This window comes from Erythrolamprus reginae, chromosome 5, assembly GCF_031021105.1.
Source record: "Erythrolamprus reginae isolate rEryReg1 chromosome 5, rEryReg1.hap1, whole genome shotgun sequence".
NCBI classification, from domain to species: domain Eukaryota; kingdom Metazoa; phylum Chordata; class Lepidosauria; order Squamata; family Dipsadidae; genus Erythrolamprus; species Erythrolamprus reginae.
The window spans coordinates 6188585-6212190 of NC_091954.1; the positions used below are offsets into that span (position 1 = coordinate 6188585).

At 42.5% G+C, this 23606-nt stretch overlaps 1 protein-coding gene across 1 annotated transcript in view; it reads right to left on the reverse strand.

Moving 5' to 3' along the window:
* Window positions 1-6643: 6643 nt before the first annotated feature.
* Window positions 6644-23606, reverse strand: part of LRMDA (leucine rich melanocyte differentiation associated) — a 936663-nt gene continuing 919700 nt past the window's right edge. The window contains exon 7 of the mRNA XM_070752013.1: window positions 6644-7349. Coding sequence (XP_070608114.1) covers window positions 7270-7349 — 80 coding nt within the window. The 3' untranslated portion in view covers window positions 6644-7269. The remainder of the gene's footprint in view (window positions 7350-23606) is intronic.

A 23606-nucleotide genomic window follows, 5' to 3' on the forward strand; every position in this document is an offset into this window, starting at 1 on the left:
ACCAAACATACACACAAACATACCATGCATAACTTGTAGTAGCCTAGGGGGAAAGGATAACTTAACTCCCCCATGCCTGGCGACAAAGGTGGGTCTTAAGTAATGTGCGAAAGACAAGGAGGGTGGGGGCAGTTCTAATCTCTGGGGGGAGTTGGTTCCAGAGGGTCGGGGCTGCCACAGAGAAGGCTCTGCCCCTGGGACCTTATCGTCCGCTGGGATTCGTGCGGTAGAAGGCAGTTCCGGATGTATTCTGGCCCAATGCCATGTAGGGCTTTACCAACACTTTGAATTGTGACTGGAAACCGATCGGCAGCCAGTGCAGGCTTGTTGTGTGGTATGGTCCGGCCACATCCCGCACAGCTGATCACGGATTCTGAGGATCGAGAGATGGGTGTGGGTTGGTATCTGCTGTGGTTGGCTCACAGCCAGGCCCTCTGGCCACGGACTTAGCCTAAAAAAGTGGGGAGAGATGAACAGTTTGGAGAAGTCACTCCTATCTGTCCAATCTCCTAAAGCGATTAGGATGTTTGGCTGCATAGCTGGAGGTATAGCAAGCAGGAAGAGGGAGATTGTGATCCCGCTGTAGAGAGCGCTGGTTGAGACCCCATTTGGAATAATACTGTTTTCAGTTCTGGAGACCTCACCTACAAAAAGATATGTATCATATGCATGTATATGTATATTTGAACGGGTCCAAAGACGGGCTACAAGAATGGTGGAAGCTCTTAAGCATAAAACGTATCAGGAAAGACTTCATGAACTCAATCTGTCTAGTCTGGAGGACAGAAGGAAAAGGGGGGATATGATCGAAACATTTAAATATGTCAAAGGGTTAAGTAAGGTCCATGAGGGAAGTGTTTTTAATAGGAAAGTGAACACAAGAACAAGGGGACACAATCTGAAGTTAGTTGGGGGAAAGATCAAAGGCAACGTGAGAAAATATTATTTTACTGAAAGAGTAGTAGATCCTTGGAACAAACTTCCAGCAGACGTGGTTGGTAAATCCACAGTAACTGAATTTAAACATGCCTGGGATAAACATATATCCATTATAAGATAAAATACAGGAAATAGTATAAGGGCAGACTAGATGGACCATGAGGTCTTTTTCTGCCGTCAGTCTTCTATGTTTCTATGAAATTGAACGGGTGCAAAGACGGGTGACAAAAATGATGGAAGGTCTTGAGCATAAAACTGATCAGGAAAGACTTCATGAACTCAATCTGTATAGTCTGGAGGACAGAAGGGAAAGGAGGGACATGATCGAAATATTGAAATATGTTAAAGAGTTAAATAAGGTTCAGGAGGGAAGAGTTTTTAATAGGAAAGTGAACACAAGAACAAGGGGACACAATCTGAGGTTAGTTGGGGGAAAGATCAGAAGCAACATGAGAAAATATTATTTTACTGAAAGAGTAGTAGATGCTTGGAACGAACTTCCAGCAGCAACTGAATTGAAACATGCCTGGGATAAACATATATCCATTGTAAGATAAAATACAGGAAATAGTATAAGGGCAGACTAGATGGACCATGAGGTCTTTTTCTGCCGTCAGTCTTCTATGTTTCTATGTTTCTATGAACTGGGGCCATCTTGGCATGGTCGGCCTGTGTGGCTGTCGGAGGAGTCAGACAGCGAGCCGGAGGAAGAGGGAGTGTCTGGGTGTGAGAGCAGTGAGTCAGCAGGGAAGCTGGATTCACGTAACAACTGTGTTACTAACTTAACAACTGCAGTGATTCACTTACCAACTGGGTCAAGGAAAGGTTGTACAATGTGGCAAATTCATTTAACAACAGCAACAGACATTTCGGCTCCATGGTGGTTGTATTATTATTATTATTATTATTATTATTATTATTATTATTATTATTATTATTACCATTAATTAGATTTGTATGCCGCCCCTCTCCGAAGACTCGGGGCGGCTCATAACACAAAACGTTACAAATCCAATGATTAAAACAATTTAAAACCCTTAATATAAAAAACAACCATACACCTCATACAAACCATACATAAAATGGAAAAGGCCCAGGGGAATCAATTTCCCCATGCCTGGTGACAGAGGTGGGTTTTAAGGAGTTTACGAAAGGCAAGGAGGGTGGGGGCAATCCTGATCTCCGGGGGGAGTTGATTCTAGAGGGTCGGGGCCGCCACAGAGAAGGCTCTGCCCCTGGGTCCCGCCAGACGACATTGTTTCGTCAACGGGACCCAGAGAAGGCCAACTCTGTGAGACCTAACCGGTCGCTGGGATTCTTGCGGCAGAAGGCGGTCCCGGTTGTAAGTCAAGACTTAGCTTTTCTCTGAAAATCCATGTGCCTCGCGACAGAAGAAAACCACTCTTTCAAAGTAGGCTCACGATTTTGATGTTTAGGAAATACCAGTGAGAAAAGGAATGGATACTAAATGCAGAAATCATAGGGACAACTCTTCTAAAGGTGTCTAAATATCATCTTCTAAATATCATGATTTAGAGCAGGGGGTCCCCAAACTTGGCAACTTTAAGTCTTGTGGACTTAAAGAATTCTTTAAGTTTAAGGTGTTGAAAGGGTGACTTGATCGAAGTGTATAAAATCATGCATGGGCTAGAAAAGGTGGATAGACAAAAATTTTCTCTATCACATAGTACAGCTCATAGGTAAGAAAGTGAGGACAAATCAAGGGAAATATTTCTTTACCCAGAGGGTCCTTGGTTTATGGAATTCACTTCTGAAGAGGTCATGACAGCTGTCAGCCTGGATAGCTTCAAGGCAGGATTAGACAGATTCATGGATGCCAAGTGTATTGGTGGTTATTGAAAAGGATGTCCATGTGCCGCCTCTATGTTGGTTGAGGCAGTCAGGGTTCCCTTGAGTAACATTTGTTGGGGGTCAAGGGAAAGGGATGGTCTTGCCTTCTCTTTCTGCTCAAGATCCCCATGGACAATTGGTGGGCCACTGTGTGATGCAAAATGCTGGACTCAATGGGCTTTGGCCTGATTCAGCAGGGCTCTTCTATATGTTCTTATGTTCTCCAGCCAGCATAGACTTGTGGACTAGCTGGCTGGAGAATTCTGGGAGTTGAAGCACACAAGTCTTCAAGTTGCCTAATTTGAAGACCTCTGACTTAGAGTGAAAGAAGTATCTAACCACTCTGGATGCACCTTGAAAGTATTCCAAACATCATGCTTTGAATGCCATGGCTATGATCAAAAGGGTCCATGACAATTTGCCATGGCCACCGTACCACGGCCAATTCACCATAGCCAATTTACTGCAGGACAACACACTGTGGGACACTAATACAAAATAAATGGTGGAATAGAATAATTAAATGCAAAAGGAGGGACACAAAGAAATGGCAATGACAAAAGTTAAATTTAATTTTTTTATTTTAAATAATTAAATAGGATTGTTAAATTGTCCTTCAATGAGTTGTCCTAGGGCAAGTTGGCCATGGCATAGTTGGATAGGGTGAGTTAGCCTCAGTGAGTTTGCTGTGGCAAGTTGTTCCATTCTGTGTACTTATGCAGCAAAAAAATCACTAATGAAATGTAAATAATCATGACTTACAGTTTGCTTGAGTGTTCCTAACTTCCTCCCATCCATCCTGTAAGCATTACTGTTCCAGAGCTGGTAATCCTCTCATGCTCAACCTCAATCTGGTTAATAGCGATTAAAATAGAATTTAATCTCTATGAACCAGATTTCAAAGCAGATTCTTCTGGCTGTTCTTGAGTCAACTCATGGAAATCTTATTTAAGATCAATTAATTGGTCATTAAACTCAATTACAAGGCAATTCCTTTCTAATCAATTCATGATCTGTCACATAAAAGGCTTCTACGTGGAGGATTTAGCTTGGGGTGGGGGAAAGGCAACCGAGTAGGGACACGGTCAGTGATGGGCTACAGGTACACAGAACCGGTAGAACAATTTTGATTTTTTTTTCTTTTCCCCCCCTTCTGGGCTCTGGGTATGTTCTTCCTATCTCAGTAAATGAAGTTGAATGTGTATAATTTTAGAAGACATAAACACATACAGTTTATATAGTAGATAATGTATATTTTTGTGTGCCTCTGTGTAATATGTATGTACACATATGGCATTTATACATAGAATTAAATAGTATATTTTGGATGTTCAATTATTGTTGTGGTTAGCTCTGGCCCAGCTTCTGCCCCAAGGAATGTGCAGGTGGATGTGGGGGGAAACATCCACACGCCGCAGGCCTGTTTTGCTCCCGATAGAATCTGCCGACGAAGCCTCCTCTGACCAAGGAAGCGTGAGTGACAGGGAAGAGGGGAGTTTGGCAGACAGCCCGGGAGGAGATCAATCATCTGTATCATCCTTGGATTCTGAACAAGAATTAATGATACATCCACGTATGCGTAGAGTGATGCATAGAAGACAACAACTGAAGGATTATTACAAGAGAAAATGAGGCCACCTGTGGTTGGGTGGGGCTGCTGTAATTAGTGCTACAGATAAAAGTGCAGCTTGGTGTTTTAGCCTCATGGCAGTTTATCTGATTCATTGTTTCGTCAAGATCGTGGTTTTTGTGCTGTTCAAGATTGTGTGTGGACTCTCTGGACTTTAGAATTGGACTCAATTTCCCAGTTATTGGGTGAGCAATTGGACTGCATTTAACCTGTACCTTGTGTGTACCAGAAAATCCCTTTGACATTTAAAAAGGGAGCTGTTTCTGTTTTTCTGTTTATAAAAACTTTTGGCTTTTCCTTTTATTGTGTGGTGTGTGTCTTCCTGGACTAATTACCCTGTAATTATGGGCGGTTGAAACACGTCGGCAGAACAGTTATAGGGAAATTGTATCTCTTTGCAGTGATGGGCACTGTGGGTGTGGCTTATGCATTTCTTATGCATCTTTCAGTGCAAATTGGGTGCTCTGGGGTGGAGCTCCAAATTTTGCTACCGGAACTGCGTTCCTGACCGTTCCCATAGGAGCCCATCACTGCCTTTAAGCCACCACCCAGTCACATGATCACCAAGCCACTCCAACCTGGTCACATGGCTAGCAAGCCACACCCACAAAATAAGCCACGCCCAGTGTAGTAGTAAAAAAATTTGCAGCCCTTCACTGCCTATACCTGCTATCTTGTATATGTTTGACAAACAAACAAATAGATACATATTTTTTTTAGCTTCCCAAATTGCTTCCAGTCAAGCCTCAAAGAGATACAATTTCCCTCTCTGTTTACTATTACTGAACATCCAAAATATACTATTTAATTCCATGTATATACGCCATATGTGTACAGGTTTGCCTGGTGCACCAGTTGCGGCCCTATCTGGACCGGGAGTCACTGCTCACAGTCACTCATGCCCTCATCACCTCGAGGCTCGACTACTGTAACGCTCTCTACATGGGGCTACCTCTGAAAAGTGTTCGGAAACTTCAGATCGTGCAGAATGCAGCTGCGAGAGCAGTCATGGGCTTACCTAGGTATGCCCATATCACACCAACACTCCGCAGTCTGCATTGGTTGCCGATCAGTTTCCGGTCACAATTCAAAGTGTTGGTTATGACCTATAAAGTCCTTCATGGCATCGGACCAGAATATCTCCCGCGTGAATCCCAGCGACCGATTAGGTCCCACAGAATTGGCCTTCTCCAGGTCCCGTCGACTAAACGATGTCATCTGGCGGGACCCAGGGGAAGAGCCTTCTCTGTGGCAGCCCCAACCCTCTGGAACCAGCTCCCCCCGGAGGTTAGGATTGCCCCCACCCTCCTTGCCTTTCGTAAACTCCTTAAAACCCACCTCTGCCATCAAGCATGGGGGAATTGAGACATCTCCCCCAGGCCTATATAGTTTATGCATGGTATGTTTGGCTTTTTAAATAAGGGGTTTTTAGATATTTTTAAATATTAGATTTGTTGTACATTGTTTTTATTATTGCTGTGAGCCGCCCCGAGTCTATGGAGAGGGGCGGCATACAAATCTAATTAATAATAATGGTGATGATGATGATGATGATGATGATGATGATGATGATGATGATAATAATACATATTACACACAGGCACACAAAATAATAATGATGATGATGATGATGATGATGATAATAATAATAATAATAATAATAATAATAATAATAATAATACATATTACACACAGGCACACAAAATTATACAGTACATTATCTACTATATAAATTGTAAGTGTATTTATTTATTTATTTATTTATTTATTTATTTATTTATTTATTGGATTGGTATGCCGCCCCTCTCCGGAGACTCGGGGCGGCTAACAGCAACAATAAAACAGTGTACAATAGTAATCCAATACTAAAAATGATTAAAAACCCATTAATATAAAAACCAAACATACATACATACATACCATGCATAGAATTGTAAAGGCCTAGGGGGGAAAGAGGATTTCAATTCCCCCATGCCTGACGGCAGAGGTGGGTTTTAAGAAGCTTACGAAAGGCAAGGAGGGTGGGGGCAATTCTCATCTTCGGGGGGAGTTGGTTCCAGAGGGCCGGGGCCGCCACAGAGAAGGCTCTTCCCCTGGGTCCCGCCAAGCAACATTGTTTAGTTGACGGGACCTGGAGAAGATCCACTCTGTGGGACCTAACTGGTCGCTGGGATTCGTGCAGCACACACACACACCCTCAAAAAAAATCTCAAGAAACCATTCTTCCAGATGTTACAGTTATATCATGTTTATTTTTCTCTGCAAGCAGCAACCCCCCACACCCCCCCGCTGTGCCCTCCCCACATTCTTTGCAGGCCCACCTGAAACGTTTAATTCTTGTGGAAAAAATGTAACGTTGGCTAAGGAAGAAACGATGCCCTTTCAACTGTTCCAGTTGTAGACGTGTCGATTTCATACTCAACAGGCTGCAGCCAGAAGGGAGATATTTGTGTCCGGACGGTCTGAGAGGAGAGACCCAGGTGTGACCTTTTGCTCTTTTGCAAGCAACATTTGGGTCAGGCAATCCATCATGGCGTCCCTGCTGTCAGTTCTGGAGCCGTCCGTCACCGGGGCAGATGGAACCTGCTCAGAGGCAATCCTGTCAAAACCCATGTGTCTACTCAGGCTCAAGCAGAAGGATTCTTTATGACAGGCCCGGCAAAGTCAACCGGAGATACTGGAGGACTCTGGTTTTATACTTCCTCTCTTTTTATGTTTTTTCCACCTTTGTCCAATTGAACGATGTGGGTGTACGGTGCGTAACACTACCTGGGCTGATCTGCAGTTGCAAACGGAAGATGTGTGGGTTGCACGTGCCAACGACTAGGGCAAGACCGGACGTCTTGGTCTCAAAGCTGGTCATCGCGAATGAATCGGTTGCCTTCCGAGTGCTTCCCATAGTAGACATAGCGGCACTTGCCCAGAACACCTGCAGCGAAGAAGGAGAGGCAGAGAGGTTGACTGGGTATAATGTGAGTCCTTACAGGGGATGGGGGATAAAAAGAGTGAGCACAAAAAACCCGAGTTTCCGTCAATCTTGAATTTGAGTATTCAGTCTCTTATGGCGGAGACCAGATTAGGTTTTCTGTTTTATCTTTCAGGCAAAGGGACAAGGAAAATACGTCCCCCTCACCTTAGGAGGCAATTTGATTTTGTTTTCCAGGCCCAGTCTTGCAAATGTTATGAATGTTATGTGTATTTGGACACCTTTCTTAAGGATTCACTCATTATGTAGCTATTTAGCATGGCAAGCATTTCTAGCAGATAGAACAGGAATCCAGGATCGCTCTCTCTCTCTCTCTTTCTGTCTCTCTCTTCCTCCCCCTCTCTCTTTCCATCTCCTTCCCTCTTTCTCCCCCTCTCTTCCTCACTCTCTTTCTTTTTCCTCTCCCTCCCTCCCCCTCTCCCTCTCTCTCCCTCTCTCTTTCTCTCTTTCTCTCCCCCTCTTTCCTTCCCTTTCTCTCTCTCCCTCTCTCCCCCCTTTCTCTCCCTTTCTCTCCCCCTCTCTTTCTCTCTCTCTTTCTCTCTTTTTTACTCTCTTTCTCTCCCCCTCTTTCCTTCCCTTTCTCTGTCTCCCTCTCTCCCCCCTCTTTCTCTCCCTCTCTTTCTCTCTCTCTTTCTCTCTTTTTTCCTCTTTCTTTCCCCCCTCTCTCCCTCCCTTTCTCTCTCTCCCTCTCTTTCTCTCTCTCTTTCTCTCTTTTTTACTCTCTTTCTCTCCCCCTCTTTCCTTCCCTTTCTCTCTCTCCCTCTCTCCTCCTCTTTCTCTCCCTCTCTTTCTCTCTCTCTTTCTCTCTTTTTTCCTCTTTCTTTCCCCCCTCTCTCCCTCCCTTTCTCTCTCTCCCTCTCTTTCTTTCTCTCCCTCTCTCTCATTTTTCTCTCTCTCTCCCCCTGTCTCTCCCTTTCTCTCTCTCCCTCTCTCCCCCCTCTCTCTCTCCCTCTCTTTCTCTCTCTCTTTCTCTCTTTTTTCCTCTCTTTCTCTCCCCCCTCTCTCCCTCCCTTTCTCTCTCTCCCTCTCTCCCCCTCTCTCCCTCTCTCTCCCCCTCTTTTCTCTCTCTCTCTCTCTCTCTTTTCCTCTCTTTCTCTCCCCCTCTTTCCTTCCCTTTCTCTCTCTCCCCCTCTCCCCCCTCTTTCTCTCCCTTTCTCTCCCCCTCTCTTTCTCTCTCTTTCTCTCTTTTTCCTCTCTTTCTCTCCCCCTCTTTCCTTCCCTTTCTCTCTCTCCCTCTCTCCCCCCTCTTTCTCTCCCTCTCTCTCCCCCTCTCTTTCTCTCTCTCTCTCTCTCTCTTTTTTCCTCTTTCTCTCCCCCCTCTCTCCCTCCCTCTCTCTCTCCCTCTCTTTCTCTCTCTTTCTCTCACTCTCTCTCATTTTTCTCTCTCTCTCCCCCTCTCTCTCCCTTTCTCTCTCTCCCTCTCCCCCTCTCTCTTTCTCTCTCTTCTTTCTCTTCCCCCCCTCTCTCCCTCCCTTTCTCTCTCTCCCTCTCTCCCCCCTCTCTCTTTCTCTCTCACTCTCTTTCTCTTCTCTTGAAGAAAGAGAATTGATGATCAAGAATCGTCCATGCAGAGAACAAAGTCATTTAAAGAACAATGCTCTCGTGTTAACTTGAGTTCAGGATCCTTGTTACAATACAACATAGAACATTTGTCAAACATTTGTAACTCAACCTTTAAAAGGCCAAACTTTCCTTCAAATCAAATTCAGTTTCTGGCGACTTCATGAATAACATCCCTGTAGGGTATTACAACAAAAAGAAAAGAAAACCAAAGTACAGTAGTTGTCTACAGCTACCAAAGATAAAGGTAAATGTTGCCCCACACATGTGTGCTAGTCATTTCTGGCTCTAGGGGGCGGTGTTCAGCGCTCTCTGAAGACGTCTCCATGATTATGGTCAGCAAGACTAAATGCTGAAGGCCCACGGAACGCTGTTACCTTCCCACCATAATGGTCCCTATTTTTCTACTTGCATTTTTACATTCTTTCGAATTGCTAGGTTGGCAGAAGCTGGAACAAGTAACAGGAGCTCACTCCATTACGCGATGCTAGGGATTCGAACCGCTGAACTGCCGACCTTTCGATCGACAAGCCCAGTGTTTTAGCCGCTGAGCCACCACATCCCAATCCTCCAAATACAAATTAGGCCCTTGAGATCAGCCAAGACCAACAAGATGTTGTCACTTCATCAGGCAATACTAAATCATTCTATTTTACATCTTTACATTGACTTTGAATTTACTTTGCAATGGCTCCACTCAAATTCAGAGAACAAAATTACACATCAACAATCATGTACTTTAGATAGAATTTTAGCTATTTGGTTGTTTGGGTAGACCACAGGCACAAAATGTTTAAGACTGTCATCAAATCAATACAGTAGCCATAATACTGCAATTGAACCTCAGGTGTGTCACATCTCTGATACAGGTTAAAAAATTGGGTTGAAGTTCACACTATCAATTTTGATTTCTTGACATTTTGGGGCCACACCTTGCAGAGATCCTTGAAAATATATTAGCGCTCGCATTTCATTATATAACACATAGTACCCCATCGGACCAGAATATATCCGAGACTGCCTTCTGCCGCACGAATCCCAGCGACTGGTTAGGTCCCACAGAGTTGGCCTTCTCCGGGTCCCGTCGATGAAACAATGTTGTCTGGCAGGACCCAGGAGAAGAGCCTTCTCTGTGGTGGCCCCGACTCTCTGGAATCAACTCCCCCCAGAGATTAGGATTGCCCCCACCCTCCTTGCCTTTCGCAAACTCCTCAAAACCCACCTCTGCCATCAGGCATGGGGAAATTGATTCCCCTGGGCCATTTCCCATTTTACACAAGGTTTGTCTGATATGTATGATTGTTTTTTTATACTAAGGGTTTTAAATTGCTTTTTATTGTTGGATTTGTACCATGTTTTGTGTTGTGAGCCGCTCCGAGTCTCCGGAGAGGGGCGGAATACAAATCTAATAAATAATAATAATAATAGTAATAGTAATAGTAATAGTAATCGTAATAGTAATAATAGCAGCAGCAGCAGCAGCAGCAGTAGTAGTAGTAGTAGAATACCAATGCAAGATAAATTCATTCATATATTTATTCAACTTGTTGTTAACATAGACTCAGGTGAAATTCCCTGGGAATTCTATTCTAAATCTGCATGTACAAAAGTCAAATACCACTCATTCATCACGAAATCTCCAGAAATGTAAAGCCTACAAACTTAAAACTGGGCATATATGTTCCTCTTGGCTTCTTGGTGCTCACTAAGAAAGGATTTTTCGAAATGATGATCAGATCATTAGTATTTCTTATATTAACATGCTCTGATGTAAGGAGTTATATGTTCTACTCCCCCTCCTCACCTGAAAAGAACTCTGTTCCAACTGCCAGTTGCCTTATATTAACACACACTGATGCTAAGGAATTACATGTTCTACATAAAATTTCAAGTTTTAAGTGTCAATTTATCAAGCCTGACCACATAGTTTCGTAGCAAAACACAGGTATCCAGCTACTAGTGTAATACAGAATTAGGTTCGGATTACAACTTATTTATTTATTTATTTATTTATTTATTTATTTATTTATTTATTTATTTATTTATTTATTTATTTATTTATTTATTTATTTATTTATTTATTTATTTATTTATTTATTTATTTATTTATTTATTTATTTATTTATTTATTTATTGTTTAGATTTGTATGCCGCCCCTCTCCGCAGACTCGGGGCGGCTCACAACAAAGTGAAAACAATTTACAACAAATCTAAATTACTATTTAAAAATATTTAAAAGACCCCATTTTCTAAACACACATACATACAAACATACCATTCATAAATTGTATATGCCCGGGGGAGATGTCTCAGTTCCCCCATGCCTGACGACAAAGGTGGGTCTTAAGGAGCTTACGAAAGGCAAGGAGGGTAGGGGCAGTTCTAATCTCCGGGGGGAGTTGGTTCCAGAGGGTCGGGGCCGCCACAGAGAAGGCTCTTCCCCTGGGGCCCGCCAACCGACATTGTTTAGTTGATGGGACCCAGAGAAGGCCCACTCTGTGGGACCTAATCGGTCGCTGGGATTCATGTGGCAGAAGGCAGTCTCGGAGATATTCTGGTCCAGTGCCATGAAGGGCTTTAAAGGTCATAACCAACACTTTGAATTCTATAAATTCTGGTCACTGGGATGCTAGTTGAAACCAAAATACATGGAAGATTCTTGCCTTAGCACTCAATGGTCCGACATTACCAATGACCCTTTGGTAGAAACATTTCATGTCTATTTGTTTATAAATCTGTTCTACCCTATTTCTGGATTTTTAAAGGAACAAAATAATTCTATTTAAATAAATATTTGATTATGTTTTCCTTCCAGAATATGCCTCTCTCTATATTTTTTTAAATAAAGCCTTTATAAAAGTCTCATATATTAATAGATCCTAAAATAATGTTCATTTCTGGCATTTTTAAAAGTTCATTGTAAAGTTCAAAGACACGCAAAATCAGAACGATGTTAGATTGATCTGTTCATTAGTCCAGAAAGCTGTGTTCTTTCCTTCATTAGATTTTTGAAATGTAGGCCAACAAAATTAAATTAATCCTTAAGCGTTTTTTAATTTCAGATTGAATGTTTTTTTGAGACAAAAAAAAGAAGAAGACAAAGGGTATAAATTCAATTGAAAAGTCTTATAACTGCATAGTGAGTTATATTCCATAGTGAGCTATATTTTCAATTTCTGCCACTTCCAAATTAATCTGACCTACCCGATCACAGCTCAGCTATGCATGATTCCTTCTGCTTTTAAAAATTCCCAGAAAATACCCAACTCAATAAAGATTATGAGCATTGAGAGTAATCAATTAAATTCAAAAGGGACTGCCTTTTAGCATCCATGTACAGATCTGAAGATACTTTGAAAGGTGTCTTTTGAAAGAATATGTTCAGTGAAGGGCTGCAAAAATTTTAAACCATCACATTGTGGGTGTGGTTTATTTTGTGGGCATGGCTTGCTGGCCATGTGACCATGTGGGAGTGGATTGACAATCATGTGATAGGAGGTGGCTTAAAGATCATGTGACTGATTTAAAGGTGGCCAACTTGACGTCACTGACGTCAAGGTTTGGGTTAGGGTTAGGGTGCCTGGCCTCTCCTCGCCTCAGAGATACAATTTCCTTATCTATTTACGGAACATCCAAAATATACTACGGTATTTAATTCTATGTATATATGCCATATGTACATACACAGGCACACAAAAATAGACATTATCTACTATATAAACTGTATGTATATGTACACACACACACACGCACGCACAGCTCTTTTAAAATTATACACATTCAACCTCATTTGCTGCGATAGGAAAAACATACCCAGAGCCCAGAAGGGAAAACAAGAAAAAAAATTCCATTTTTTTCTACCGGTTCTGCATACCTGACCATACCCGTAGGAACCCATCACTGATATATGTTCAATTCTATTTTGAAAAATAATATATTTGGAAACACCTAATTTGGGAAAGACTATATATATCACGAAAAATTTAATGAAGTCAATCTGTATAGTCTGGAGGACAGAAGGGAAAGGGGGGACATGATCGAAACATTTATATATGTTAAAGGGTTAAATAAGGTCCAGGAGGGAGGTGTTTTTAATAGGAAAGTGAACAAAAGAACAAGGGGGCACAATCTTAGTTGGGGAAAAGATTGGAAGCAGCATGAGAAAATATTATTTTACTGAAAGAGTCATAGATGCTTGGAACAAACTTCCAGCAGATGTGGTTGGTAAATCCATAGTAACTGAATTTAAACATGCCTGGGATAAACATAGATCCATCCTGAGATAAAATATAAGGGCAGACTAGATGGACCATGAGGTCTTTTTCTGCCGTCAGTCTTCTATGCTTCTATTATATATAATATGCACAATATAATAGTATATATAAATATATATATAGTCTTCGGAGAGGGGCGTCATACAAATCTAATAAATAAATAAATAAATAAATAAATAAATAAATAAATAGATAAATAGATAAATAAATAAATAAATAAATAAATAAATAAATAAATAAATAAATAAATAAATAATAATGATAATAATAATAATATGCACATAATCCCACATTCAAGTGCATATTTGCCTTTCTTCAGAGATTAAGAAGAAATAGATAGATTAGACTGAGGGATGAGCAGCTGAGAAAGTAACATGTAATCAGAAATAGATAAATCCCCCCGTTCTTTTTTCTGGAAGTCACCATCCATGAAAAACAGGGCTTTTATCTTCCAGAATGATTTTTCATGACAAAACACTGAAGCGGCCGCTGCTTCTCCTTCCCCCACGAGTCTACCCAGGGCTGTCGATTTTAAGTATCAAAATTTAAAGACCATGAAGTGTATTTTTATTAGCACGAGTTGTCTTTTATTAACAACATTCCTCAAGTTCCTTTGGCAGATGGGACTGATAGCGCTACCCATAAAGTCAATCCTGCTTTATTTTTTATTTTTCGCCTCAGCGCCAGGGATAGAGGCTGTTTATGGAGATGGCGATGGCTCCTTTTGATGAATGCATCAAGACCTGCGATGAGGTGTCGCGGCTTAGAAAACGAGACAAGGAGGCAACGCATTAATATAGTCAATGATCTCTTGACAGCTAAACAGATCCTGCCGTCACCCTCCCGATTTTAAATAGACATCGAGTGTGTTTGAGACAAAAGGCCGGGCTTCTAACAAAAGGCGACGACTGGGTAGAGTGGCTCTTTGGACAATAACTTGATCCGAGAAGACGCTGTCAGGATTCGAGACAAGCCTGGAATTGTGTGCCGTGACAGAAAACAGAAACTCAGGTCACAGATACTGGTATATACCACGTATATTCTAGCACTGTCGCCGGCGCTAACCAAACCTGACATCCTTTCCTTTCATTTAGAATATTCTTTGCGGTTCCTGTGGATTTTTCCCCCTTTTCTCCTCTTACTTCCCTAGACATCATTATAAACTCTGGGGTTGTTGTTGTTTTTTTTCCCTGAAGTTCCTGTCAGGCCTCCGCTGTCACGGGGTTTTCAACCCGAGAGGCCTAAGGACAACCTCAGTCAATCTAAATTTGGAAGTTGTGGCAGAAGTGCTCTCGTTTTTTTCAGGGCGATCTCGGCGACTTGAGGTGATCTGAACACGGACGTGTGAGGAGCTGTCACCTTAAATAAAGTCCTCCCAGGGACGGCCCTCAGTTCCATGGACGTTGGGCAAGGAGGTTGCGTCGGACGGTCTGTCAGCTAGGAATGGAATCCAGATGCTGCTTCGGTGGTGGCCTGAGGAGAAAGGGGACTTGTGATGACGGTTACAGCCGGCTGGGGGGTTTCCCCCCCTTTTTTCTTTTCAATTCCTTCGGTGTAGAATTGTTTAAATTAATGAAGTGTTGTGTTCAAGGGGAGCATCTACTAACGACCGCAGCTCCAGTTCCATTACTGGGTGGTTTATGTTCCCATTTTTCCCCTCTCAGAGGTCGCTGATAAAACCTCAGCTAAAAACCGTCTTCGTGGGAATGACTATTATTTTTTATCAGGAAGGTTACAGTATTTGTAAAGCAATAATCTCCCTTATCGTTTCAATGAGGTGACAAAGGGGCCTGCATCTTTTACACACAGAGAGGCAGACTCGCAAGGATTTATGCTCACACACAAACAAACACACACACATACACACCATCCCCTTCTCACTCTTAGCAGCTGAGAAAACTCTGCAAACGAACAGAGCCGGGGGGAGGCTTTAGGAAGAACACCAGGGGGAAAGGTCTTTCTTTTCTAATATTTCTCCTGTTGGCGGTATCTTCTGAAAATAATTCCAGAAAACGTATAGCGGGGAGAGAGAAAATGGCCAACCTTTAATGACCTGCGTGGCATTTTTAATTAAAACATCCAGCGCTGGGCCCGATAAGCAAAATAAGAGTTCCAATTCAATAAGAACTGGGAGATCTTTTCTATCCAAGCTTTTGAAAAATGACAACATCCCCACACTTGGAGGATCATTCTTCTCCAAACGAGGCACCTAATTTTTCTTAAGTAGCCTCTTCCACCTTCGTCCAAAAGCTGTTAAAAAGTATAATTATGGAAAAACTGCACGGGGAAGATTCATTTTTAAATACACTCTTTATCATTTAAATGTTTTCCCTCCGTGGAATGGATGTTCTAATTATACTGAGTAAGTAACAATCTCGCCATCGTTCGCCTGCGCGGAGATATCTCTCTCACTCAAACATTACATTGGAGTGTCAGGGCAGGAAACCTATTGGAGCTCTGGGACGGGGGAAGCAATTATCCCCATGAACAAATACATGCATGCATACCAACACAAGTTTTTTTTTTTAAAAAAAATATGCATTAAAAATGAGCATGCAATGTTCAAAACACTTGAATATTTAAACTACAACGTACAGGGTTGTTTGGAGGAAATAAAAAGGCTATGAGATCATGTCATTGCATCAAAATTCCTTCCAATTAGTATTAGACGCTGGAGCAATTTGTGATAATGCTGCCTTCAACATTCTTCTAAATAGAGAAATCCTATCCTACCGTACTGTACCCTGCCCTGCCCTACCCTATTCCTTTCCTATCCTATCCTATCCCATCTCATCCTTTCCTATCCCATCCCATCTTTTCCTATCCTATCCTATCCCATCTCATCCTTTCCTATCCTATCCTATCCCATCCCATCCCATCCTTTCCTATCCTATCCTGTCCTATCCTTTCATATCCTATCCTACTCTTTCCTATCCTATCCCATCTCATCCTTTCCTATCCTATCCTATCCTTTCATATCCTATCCTACTCTTTCCTATCCTATCCCATCTTTTCCTATCCTATCCTATCCTTTCATATCCTATCCTACTCTTTCCTATCCTATTCTATTCTATCCCATCCCATCCTATCCTATTCCTTTTCGTTCCTTCCCTTTCCTATCTTATCCTATCCTTTTCCTATCCTATCCTATCCTATCCTATCCCACCCTATCCTATTATTTTATCTTTTGTCCTATCCTGTCCTGTCCTGTCCTGTCCTGTCCTATCCTATCCTATCCTATCCTATCATTATTTCATCTTCTGTCCTGTTATCGTCTCATTTTACTTTATCATTTTATTTCCAGGCTATAGGCAGTCCTCCCGTTTTTAATCTTCAGAATACGAAGTACTCTAGATCTGATGGTGTGTTGGAGGCAGATCCCGTAAGCTTAGGACCGTGACCACGAACCTATGGCTCACGTGGCACATGGAGCGATATCGGAGGGCATGTAAGACATTGATTTTCGGCCTTGGGAAAGACCGTTTCACTCTCGGGAAGCTTCCCTGAAGCCCTGGAGTGCAAAAAAATCACCCAACAGGGACACCGGAAGTTCAGAAAACACACTTCTGTTTTGCCCGTTGTGTTGTTTTTTGCACTCCGGAGGGTTCAGGGAAGCTTCAGAGCGCAAAAAACAGCCCAATTGGCAAACCGGAAGTGCGTTTTCTGAATTTCTGGTTTTCCTGTTTGCCCATTTTTTCCACATCCTAGGTTTCAACAAGGTATGTTTGCATGCGTGGGGATTGGGGGGGGATTTTGCGCAAGCGTGGAAGCAGTGTGCAGGGTGCACATGCATGGGGAGGGAGGAAAGGGATTCACACACGCCAGCACACCCACACACACCCTTTTTGCACACAAACTAAAAAAAAAAAAGGATCGCCATCCCTGGCTTAGGAGAACCTCAAATGTTGCACATTGGTTGCAAAAAGAGGTGAGCCTTTGACACACCTGCCATGCCAACACATGTGGACTTACAACTCCCAGGAGTCTTAAAGCATGCTGACTGGGGAATTCTTGGAGTTGAAGTCCACCTATCTACAAAGCACGCTAGCTGGAGAGCGCTGGGAGTTGAAATCCACCCATCTTAAAAGTTGTGAGGTTTGAAAACATGGAAGGAAGCCAACAGGTATTGCAATAATGGTCCTGTAAAAACTCACAGTCAAGCTGGTGAGTGATTAAAAGTACAGTGGTACCTCTATCTAAGAATGCCTCTACTTAAGAACTTTTCTAGATAAGAACTGGGTGTTCAAGATTTTTTTTGCCTCTTCTCAAGAACCATTTTCTACTTACAAACCCGAGCCTCCAAAACTGTAACTGGAAAAGGCAGGGAGAAGATTCCGTGGGGCCTCTCTAGGAATCTCCTGGGAGGAAACGGCCTGAAAAGGCAGGGAGAAGATTCTGTGGGGCCTCTCTAGGAATCTCCTGGGAGGAAACAGGGCTGGAAAAGGCAGGGAGAAGACTCCATGGGGACTCTCTAGGAATCTCCTGGGAGGAAACAGGGCTGGAAAAGGCAGGGAGGAGCCTCCGTGGGGCCTCTCTAGGAATCTCCTGGGAGGAAACAGGGCTGGAAAAGGCAGGGAGAAGACTCCGTGGGGCCTCTCTAAGAATCTCCTGGGAGGAAACAGGGCTGGAAAAGGCAGGGAGGAGCCTCCGTGGGGCCCCTCTAGGAATCTCCTGGGAGGAAACAGGGCTGGAAAAGGCAGGGAGGAGCCTCCGTGGGGCCTCTCTAGGAATCTTCTGGGAGGAAACAGGGCTGGAAAAGGCTGTGAGGAGCCTCCATGGGGCCTCCCTAGGAATCTCCTGGGAGGAAACAGGGCTGGAAAAGGCTGTGAGGAGCCTCCATGGGGCCTCTCTAGGAATCTCCTGGGAGGAAACAGGGCCTCCACCCTCCCTGTGGTTTCCTCAATCGCACACATTATTTGCTTTTACATTGATTCTCATGGGAAAAATTGCTTTTCCTTACAAACTTTTCTACTTAAGAACCTGCTCACGGAACGAATTAAGTTTGGAAGTAGAGGTACCACTGTACTTAGAAGGTAAGTGTTGGGCAGCACAATAAGTCCAATGAATAAATAAATAAATGACAGGCAATTATTATTTTTATTATTATTATTATTATTATTATTATTATTATTATTATTATTATTATTATTAATTAGATTTGTATGCCGCCCCTCTCTGCAGACTCGCTGAACGGGTGTTCAATTTTTTTTTGCCTCTTCTTAAGAGCCATTTTCTACTTAAGAACCCAAACCCAGAAAAATTTCCCAGGAAATTTGAGAGTGGCATGAAGGCCCGGCCAGTTTCCTGCCATTCCCCCTGGGATTCTCTCTCTGGCGCAGCGTATGGGAGGCAACCTCACGCCGGGTGTGTGGGAGGCGCATGCTCCTCCTCGCCACCTCTTTTTTTTAAGCCTTAAAGTTTTGAATTTTTTGATTCCCCTCACCTCACCTTCTTCCTTCAGCAGCGACTGTCCTCCTCCTCTTCCTCCTTTTCCTCCTCCTCCCACTCAAATTCCGAGCTTTTATTTCTTTCCTAATGGGTTTGCATTCTTTTACATTGATTCCTATGGGAAAAATTGCTTCTGCGTACAAACCTTTCTACTTAAGAACCTGCTAATGGAATAAATTAAGTTCTTAAGTAGAAGTACCACTGTATTTCCACTTTGGATGAAAGGGATGTCCTTTCTCTAAAAAGAAACACAAATTACTTGTGGGACCACCTTCTGCCGCATGAATCCCAGCCACCGGTGAGGCCCCACAGAATCGGCCTCCTCCAGGTCCCGTCAGCCGAACAATATTGTTTGACGGGGCCTAGAGGAAGAGCCTTCTCTGTGGGGGGCCCGGCCCTCTGGAATCAGCTCCCCCCCCGGAGATTCATATTGCCCCCACCTTCCTTGCCTTTCGTAAGAGTCTGAAGACTCATTTATGTCATCAGGCCTGGGGTTATTAGAAGCTGCCCCTTGCCTGACAAATGTATTGTGACCTTGCTGATTGAATGGATGTAAGAGCATTTCAATTGGTTTTTCAGGTTTTTAAGATTATTAATCTTAATTAATTGGATTGGGATGTACACAGCTCCTTATATGTTGTAAGCCGCCCAGAGTCCTTGGAGAGGGCTGGCAAGTAGGATGCTTGGCCACATAGCTAGAGGTATAACAAGCAGGAAGAGGGAGGTTGGGATCCCGCTGTATAGAGCGCTGGTGAGACCACATTTGGGATAATCCTGTGTTCAGTTCTGGAGACCTCACCTACAAAAAGATATGGATAAAATTGAACGGGTCCAAAGACGGGCTACAAAAATGGTGGAAGGTCTGAAGCATCAAACCTATCAGGAAAGACTTCATGAACTCAATCTGTATAGTCTGGAGGACAGAAGGAAAAGGGGGGACATGATCAAAACATTTAATAACAATAATAATAATTTATTAGATTTGTATGCCGCCCCTCTCCGAAGAAAGGGTTAAATAAGGTTCAGGAGGGAAGTGTTTTTGATAGGAAGGTGAACCCAAGAACAAGGGGGCACAATCTGAGGTTAGTTGGGGGAAAGATCAGAAGCAAGGTGAGAAAATATTATTTGACTGAAAGAGTAGTAGATGCTTGGAACAAACTTCCAGCAGATGTGGTTGATAAATCCACAGTCACTGAATTTAAATATGCCTGGGATAAACATAGATCCATCCTAAGATATAATACAGGAAATAGTATAAGGGCAGACAAGATGATAATGATGATGATGATGATGATGATGATGATGATGATGATGATGATAATATTATTATTATTATTATTATTATTATTATTATTATTATTATTATTTATTAGATTTGTATGCTGCCCCTCTCCGCAGATGGACCATGAGATCTTTTCCTGCCATCAATCTTCTATGTCGGGACCCAGGGGAAGAGCCTTCTCTGTGGTGGCCCCGACCCTCTGGAATCAACTCCCCCCCCCGGAGATTACAATTGCCCCCACCCTCCTTGCCTTTTGCAAATTCCTTAAAACCCACCTCTGCCATCAGGCATGGGGAAATTGGTTCCCCTGGGTCGTTTCCGTTTTATGTATGGTTTGTTTGAGATGTATGATTGTTTTCATATTAAGGGTTTTAAATTGTTTTTAACTATTGGATTTGTGCTGTTTTGCTGTTGTGAGCCGCTCCAGGTCTCCGGAGAGGGGGGGCATACAAATCTAAATAATAATAATAATAATAATAATAATAATAATAATAATAATAATAATAATAATAATGTTTCTATATAAATCCGATTAATAAATAATAAATGGGGAAAAACAGATGCCCAGGAATTTTATTATTAAACAACTTAAAACACTCTCTATAACTGTGTCAGGCTAGGTTAAGGTTTAATTTGACCTCGGCCAAGTGGCATGGAAGCGAACGGACCGAAAGACGCTTAATAATCTACCATACTGTGCCAGAGTTCTTTTATGTCATCATGATGTACTCAGGGCCACAAACAGTGGTTTGTTTTCTGTGACCCAGGCGGAGACATAGTTTAAAGGCTCTCTAATGCATTAAGGATCTGAGCCATTTAGGTTAGCAGATTAAAGGGGGGGGGGCGGTGGAGGGGGGGGAAACCCGAATGTTTCCATTACACATACCACTGCAGGGAAACAAATAACACACTGTGCCATAGATGTCACACAGCACTTCATTTACAAAGAGAACACAAAGCAGCTCTTCCTTCTTGAATGACAATGCTGTGATCTCCGCGGCTGGTTTTCTACAGATCCAGGAACAGAGGTCCTTTCACACAAAGTATTGCAATCATTTTTAAATCGCTGGTTAGAACTTTGTAGGAAGGCCTCTGTAGTCTCTCTCCCTCTCTCTCTCTCTCTCTCTCTCTCTTTCTTTCTTCCCGATCTCTCTGTGTAAAAATATTACATGTACAGTGGTACCTCTGCTTACGAACTTAATTCGTTCCGTGACCAGGTCCTTAAGTACAAATGTTTGTAAGAAGAAGCAATTTTTCCCATAGGAATCAATGTAAAAGCAAACAATGTGTGCGATTGGGGAAACCACAGGGAGGGTGGAGGCCCTGTTCCCTGCTATGAGATTCCTAGAGAGGCTCCACAGAGGCTTCTCCTTGCCTATTTGGGCCCTCTTTCATCCCAGGAGATTCCTAGAGAGGCCCCACGGAGGCTTCTCCCCACTTTTTCCGGCCATATTTTCTCCCAGGAGATTCCTAGAGAGGCCTCACGGAGGCTTCTCCCCACTTTTTCCAGCCCTGTTTCCTGCCAGGAGATTCCTAGAGAGGCCCCACGGAGGCTTCTCCACGCCTTTTCCGGCCCTGTTTCCTCCCAGGAGATTCCTAGAGAGGCCCCACGGAGGCTTCTCCCTGCCTTTTCTGGCCCTGTTTCCTGCCAGGAGATTCCTAGAGAGGCCCCACGGAGGCTTCTCCACGCCTTTTCTGGCCCTGTTTCCTCCCAGGAGATTCCTAGAGAGGCCCCACGGAGGCTTCTCCCTGCCTTTTCTGGCCCTGTTTCCTCCCAGGAGATTCCTAGAGAGGCCCCATGGAGGCTTCTCCCCACCTTTTCCGGTTACAGTTTCGGAGGCTCAGGTTTGTAAGTGGAAAATGGTTCTTGAGAAGAGGCAAAAAATCTTGAATTTCTAGAAACGTTCGTAAGTAGAGGCCACTGTATTTATTTTTTTACCTTTTTAAAGTCCAATGTGAGCTAATGGGGATGTAGATTGAGAGTAGAAAGCCAGGGTGGGCCCAGGTTGGAATGGGGGGAGCATCTCTCTCTCTCTCTCTCCTCTCTGAAGTAGACAGACATAGAGAAGAGCTTAGCAGACAATATTTATGTTGCTATGAAAGTTGATTTTTTGCATGAAAAATTATGCCTAAAGATACACCCCTGAAGATATGATCTTATTTCCAACAAGTCTCTCTTTTTTCTCTTTTCCTGTGTAAATGGAAATTCCAAAGGTCAAAGAAATCTATTCCCACCTAAACCCAACACCTTGACCACTAGAGGGCAGCATTAATTTGTCAAAGGAAGCCACAAAGTAGACACATTCTTCTCTGGGACAATTAAAGCAATCCCCTTTGCTTCCATCACAGTCCATGTTATGCTTTGTAAAGATCTGTGGTTTCAATTTGTACATTCGTAACTTCTAGCTTATGCCTAGAAACCTGACGTGGGAGATTGAAAAGTCCCACTCACTATGGTGCAAAGCCAGCACTAAGAAAAATGCAATAGTTTTGTCCAGTCTAAGAAAATAATAATAATTAATTGCAGCATCAACGCTTGGCTCTAAGCAAATGTTAAGGTAAATTTCTAAATCTTACACAGCAGAAACAATTTGAAGGCACAGGTTGAATACCCATAGTGGTGGCATCTCCCTAGACCAGAGGGGATGCAATGGGGATAGTAAGTTTGTGCACTATTTATTGAATACTTAATAGTTTTTTAATTGCCCTTCATTCTGTAGTACCTTAATAAGATCCTTAATTACTTTTAAAATAGGAAATAATTAAATCGTATGTTTTTACCCATAAATGCTTGAATCTTTTTAATCATTATCTAGAACTGAACTTTTATAGCAATTCAAGAAAATTGAGCTACTTGCCTAATCTGTTATCATACTGAACCTTGTAGATTCAGGACAAAACCTTAAAATGTGACTGTGCTCCTCAACAAATCATGCTGTCTATCATTTGTCCTTTTTGTGGCTCTTCAAATAATGGGACTTAATCAACTTAAAAAGAGTCCAAGCACCTGTTTGAAAACTTATCTTGGTCGGTAAGCCACTCCCACCCAGTCACATGACCTTTAAGCCACAGGGGTGGGCTGCTGCCCGGACGGCTGGTGGTGGAACGCAGTGGGGTAGCAAAAATGGAGCTCCACTCCAGAGTACCCAATTATTTATTTATTTATTTATTTATTTATTTATTTATTTATTTATTTATTTATTTATTTATTCATTCATTCATTCATTCATTCATTCATTCATTCATTCATTCATTCATTCATTTATTCATTTGTCCAATACACAATACATATGGAAAATAATAGACATGAAGTAATATATATAAAGATAATATGTAAAAATAGAGGAGAAGATATATGAAAGGAAGAAAATATATATGACATATGAGATAAAGGAAAGACAATTGGACGGGACGAAAGGCACACTAGTGCACTTATGTACGCCCCTTACTGACCTCTTAGGAACCTAATTTGCACTGGAAGATGTTGGATGAAAATGTAGAGCATCCTATATAAGCCATGCCCACAGTGTGGTAGTAAAAAAATTGGTAGCCCTTCAATGGAGATAAGGCAACCTTGGATTGCTGGATTATTTCGTATCTTGTCTGTCTATTTCAGTGTTTCCCAACCTTGGCAAC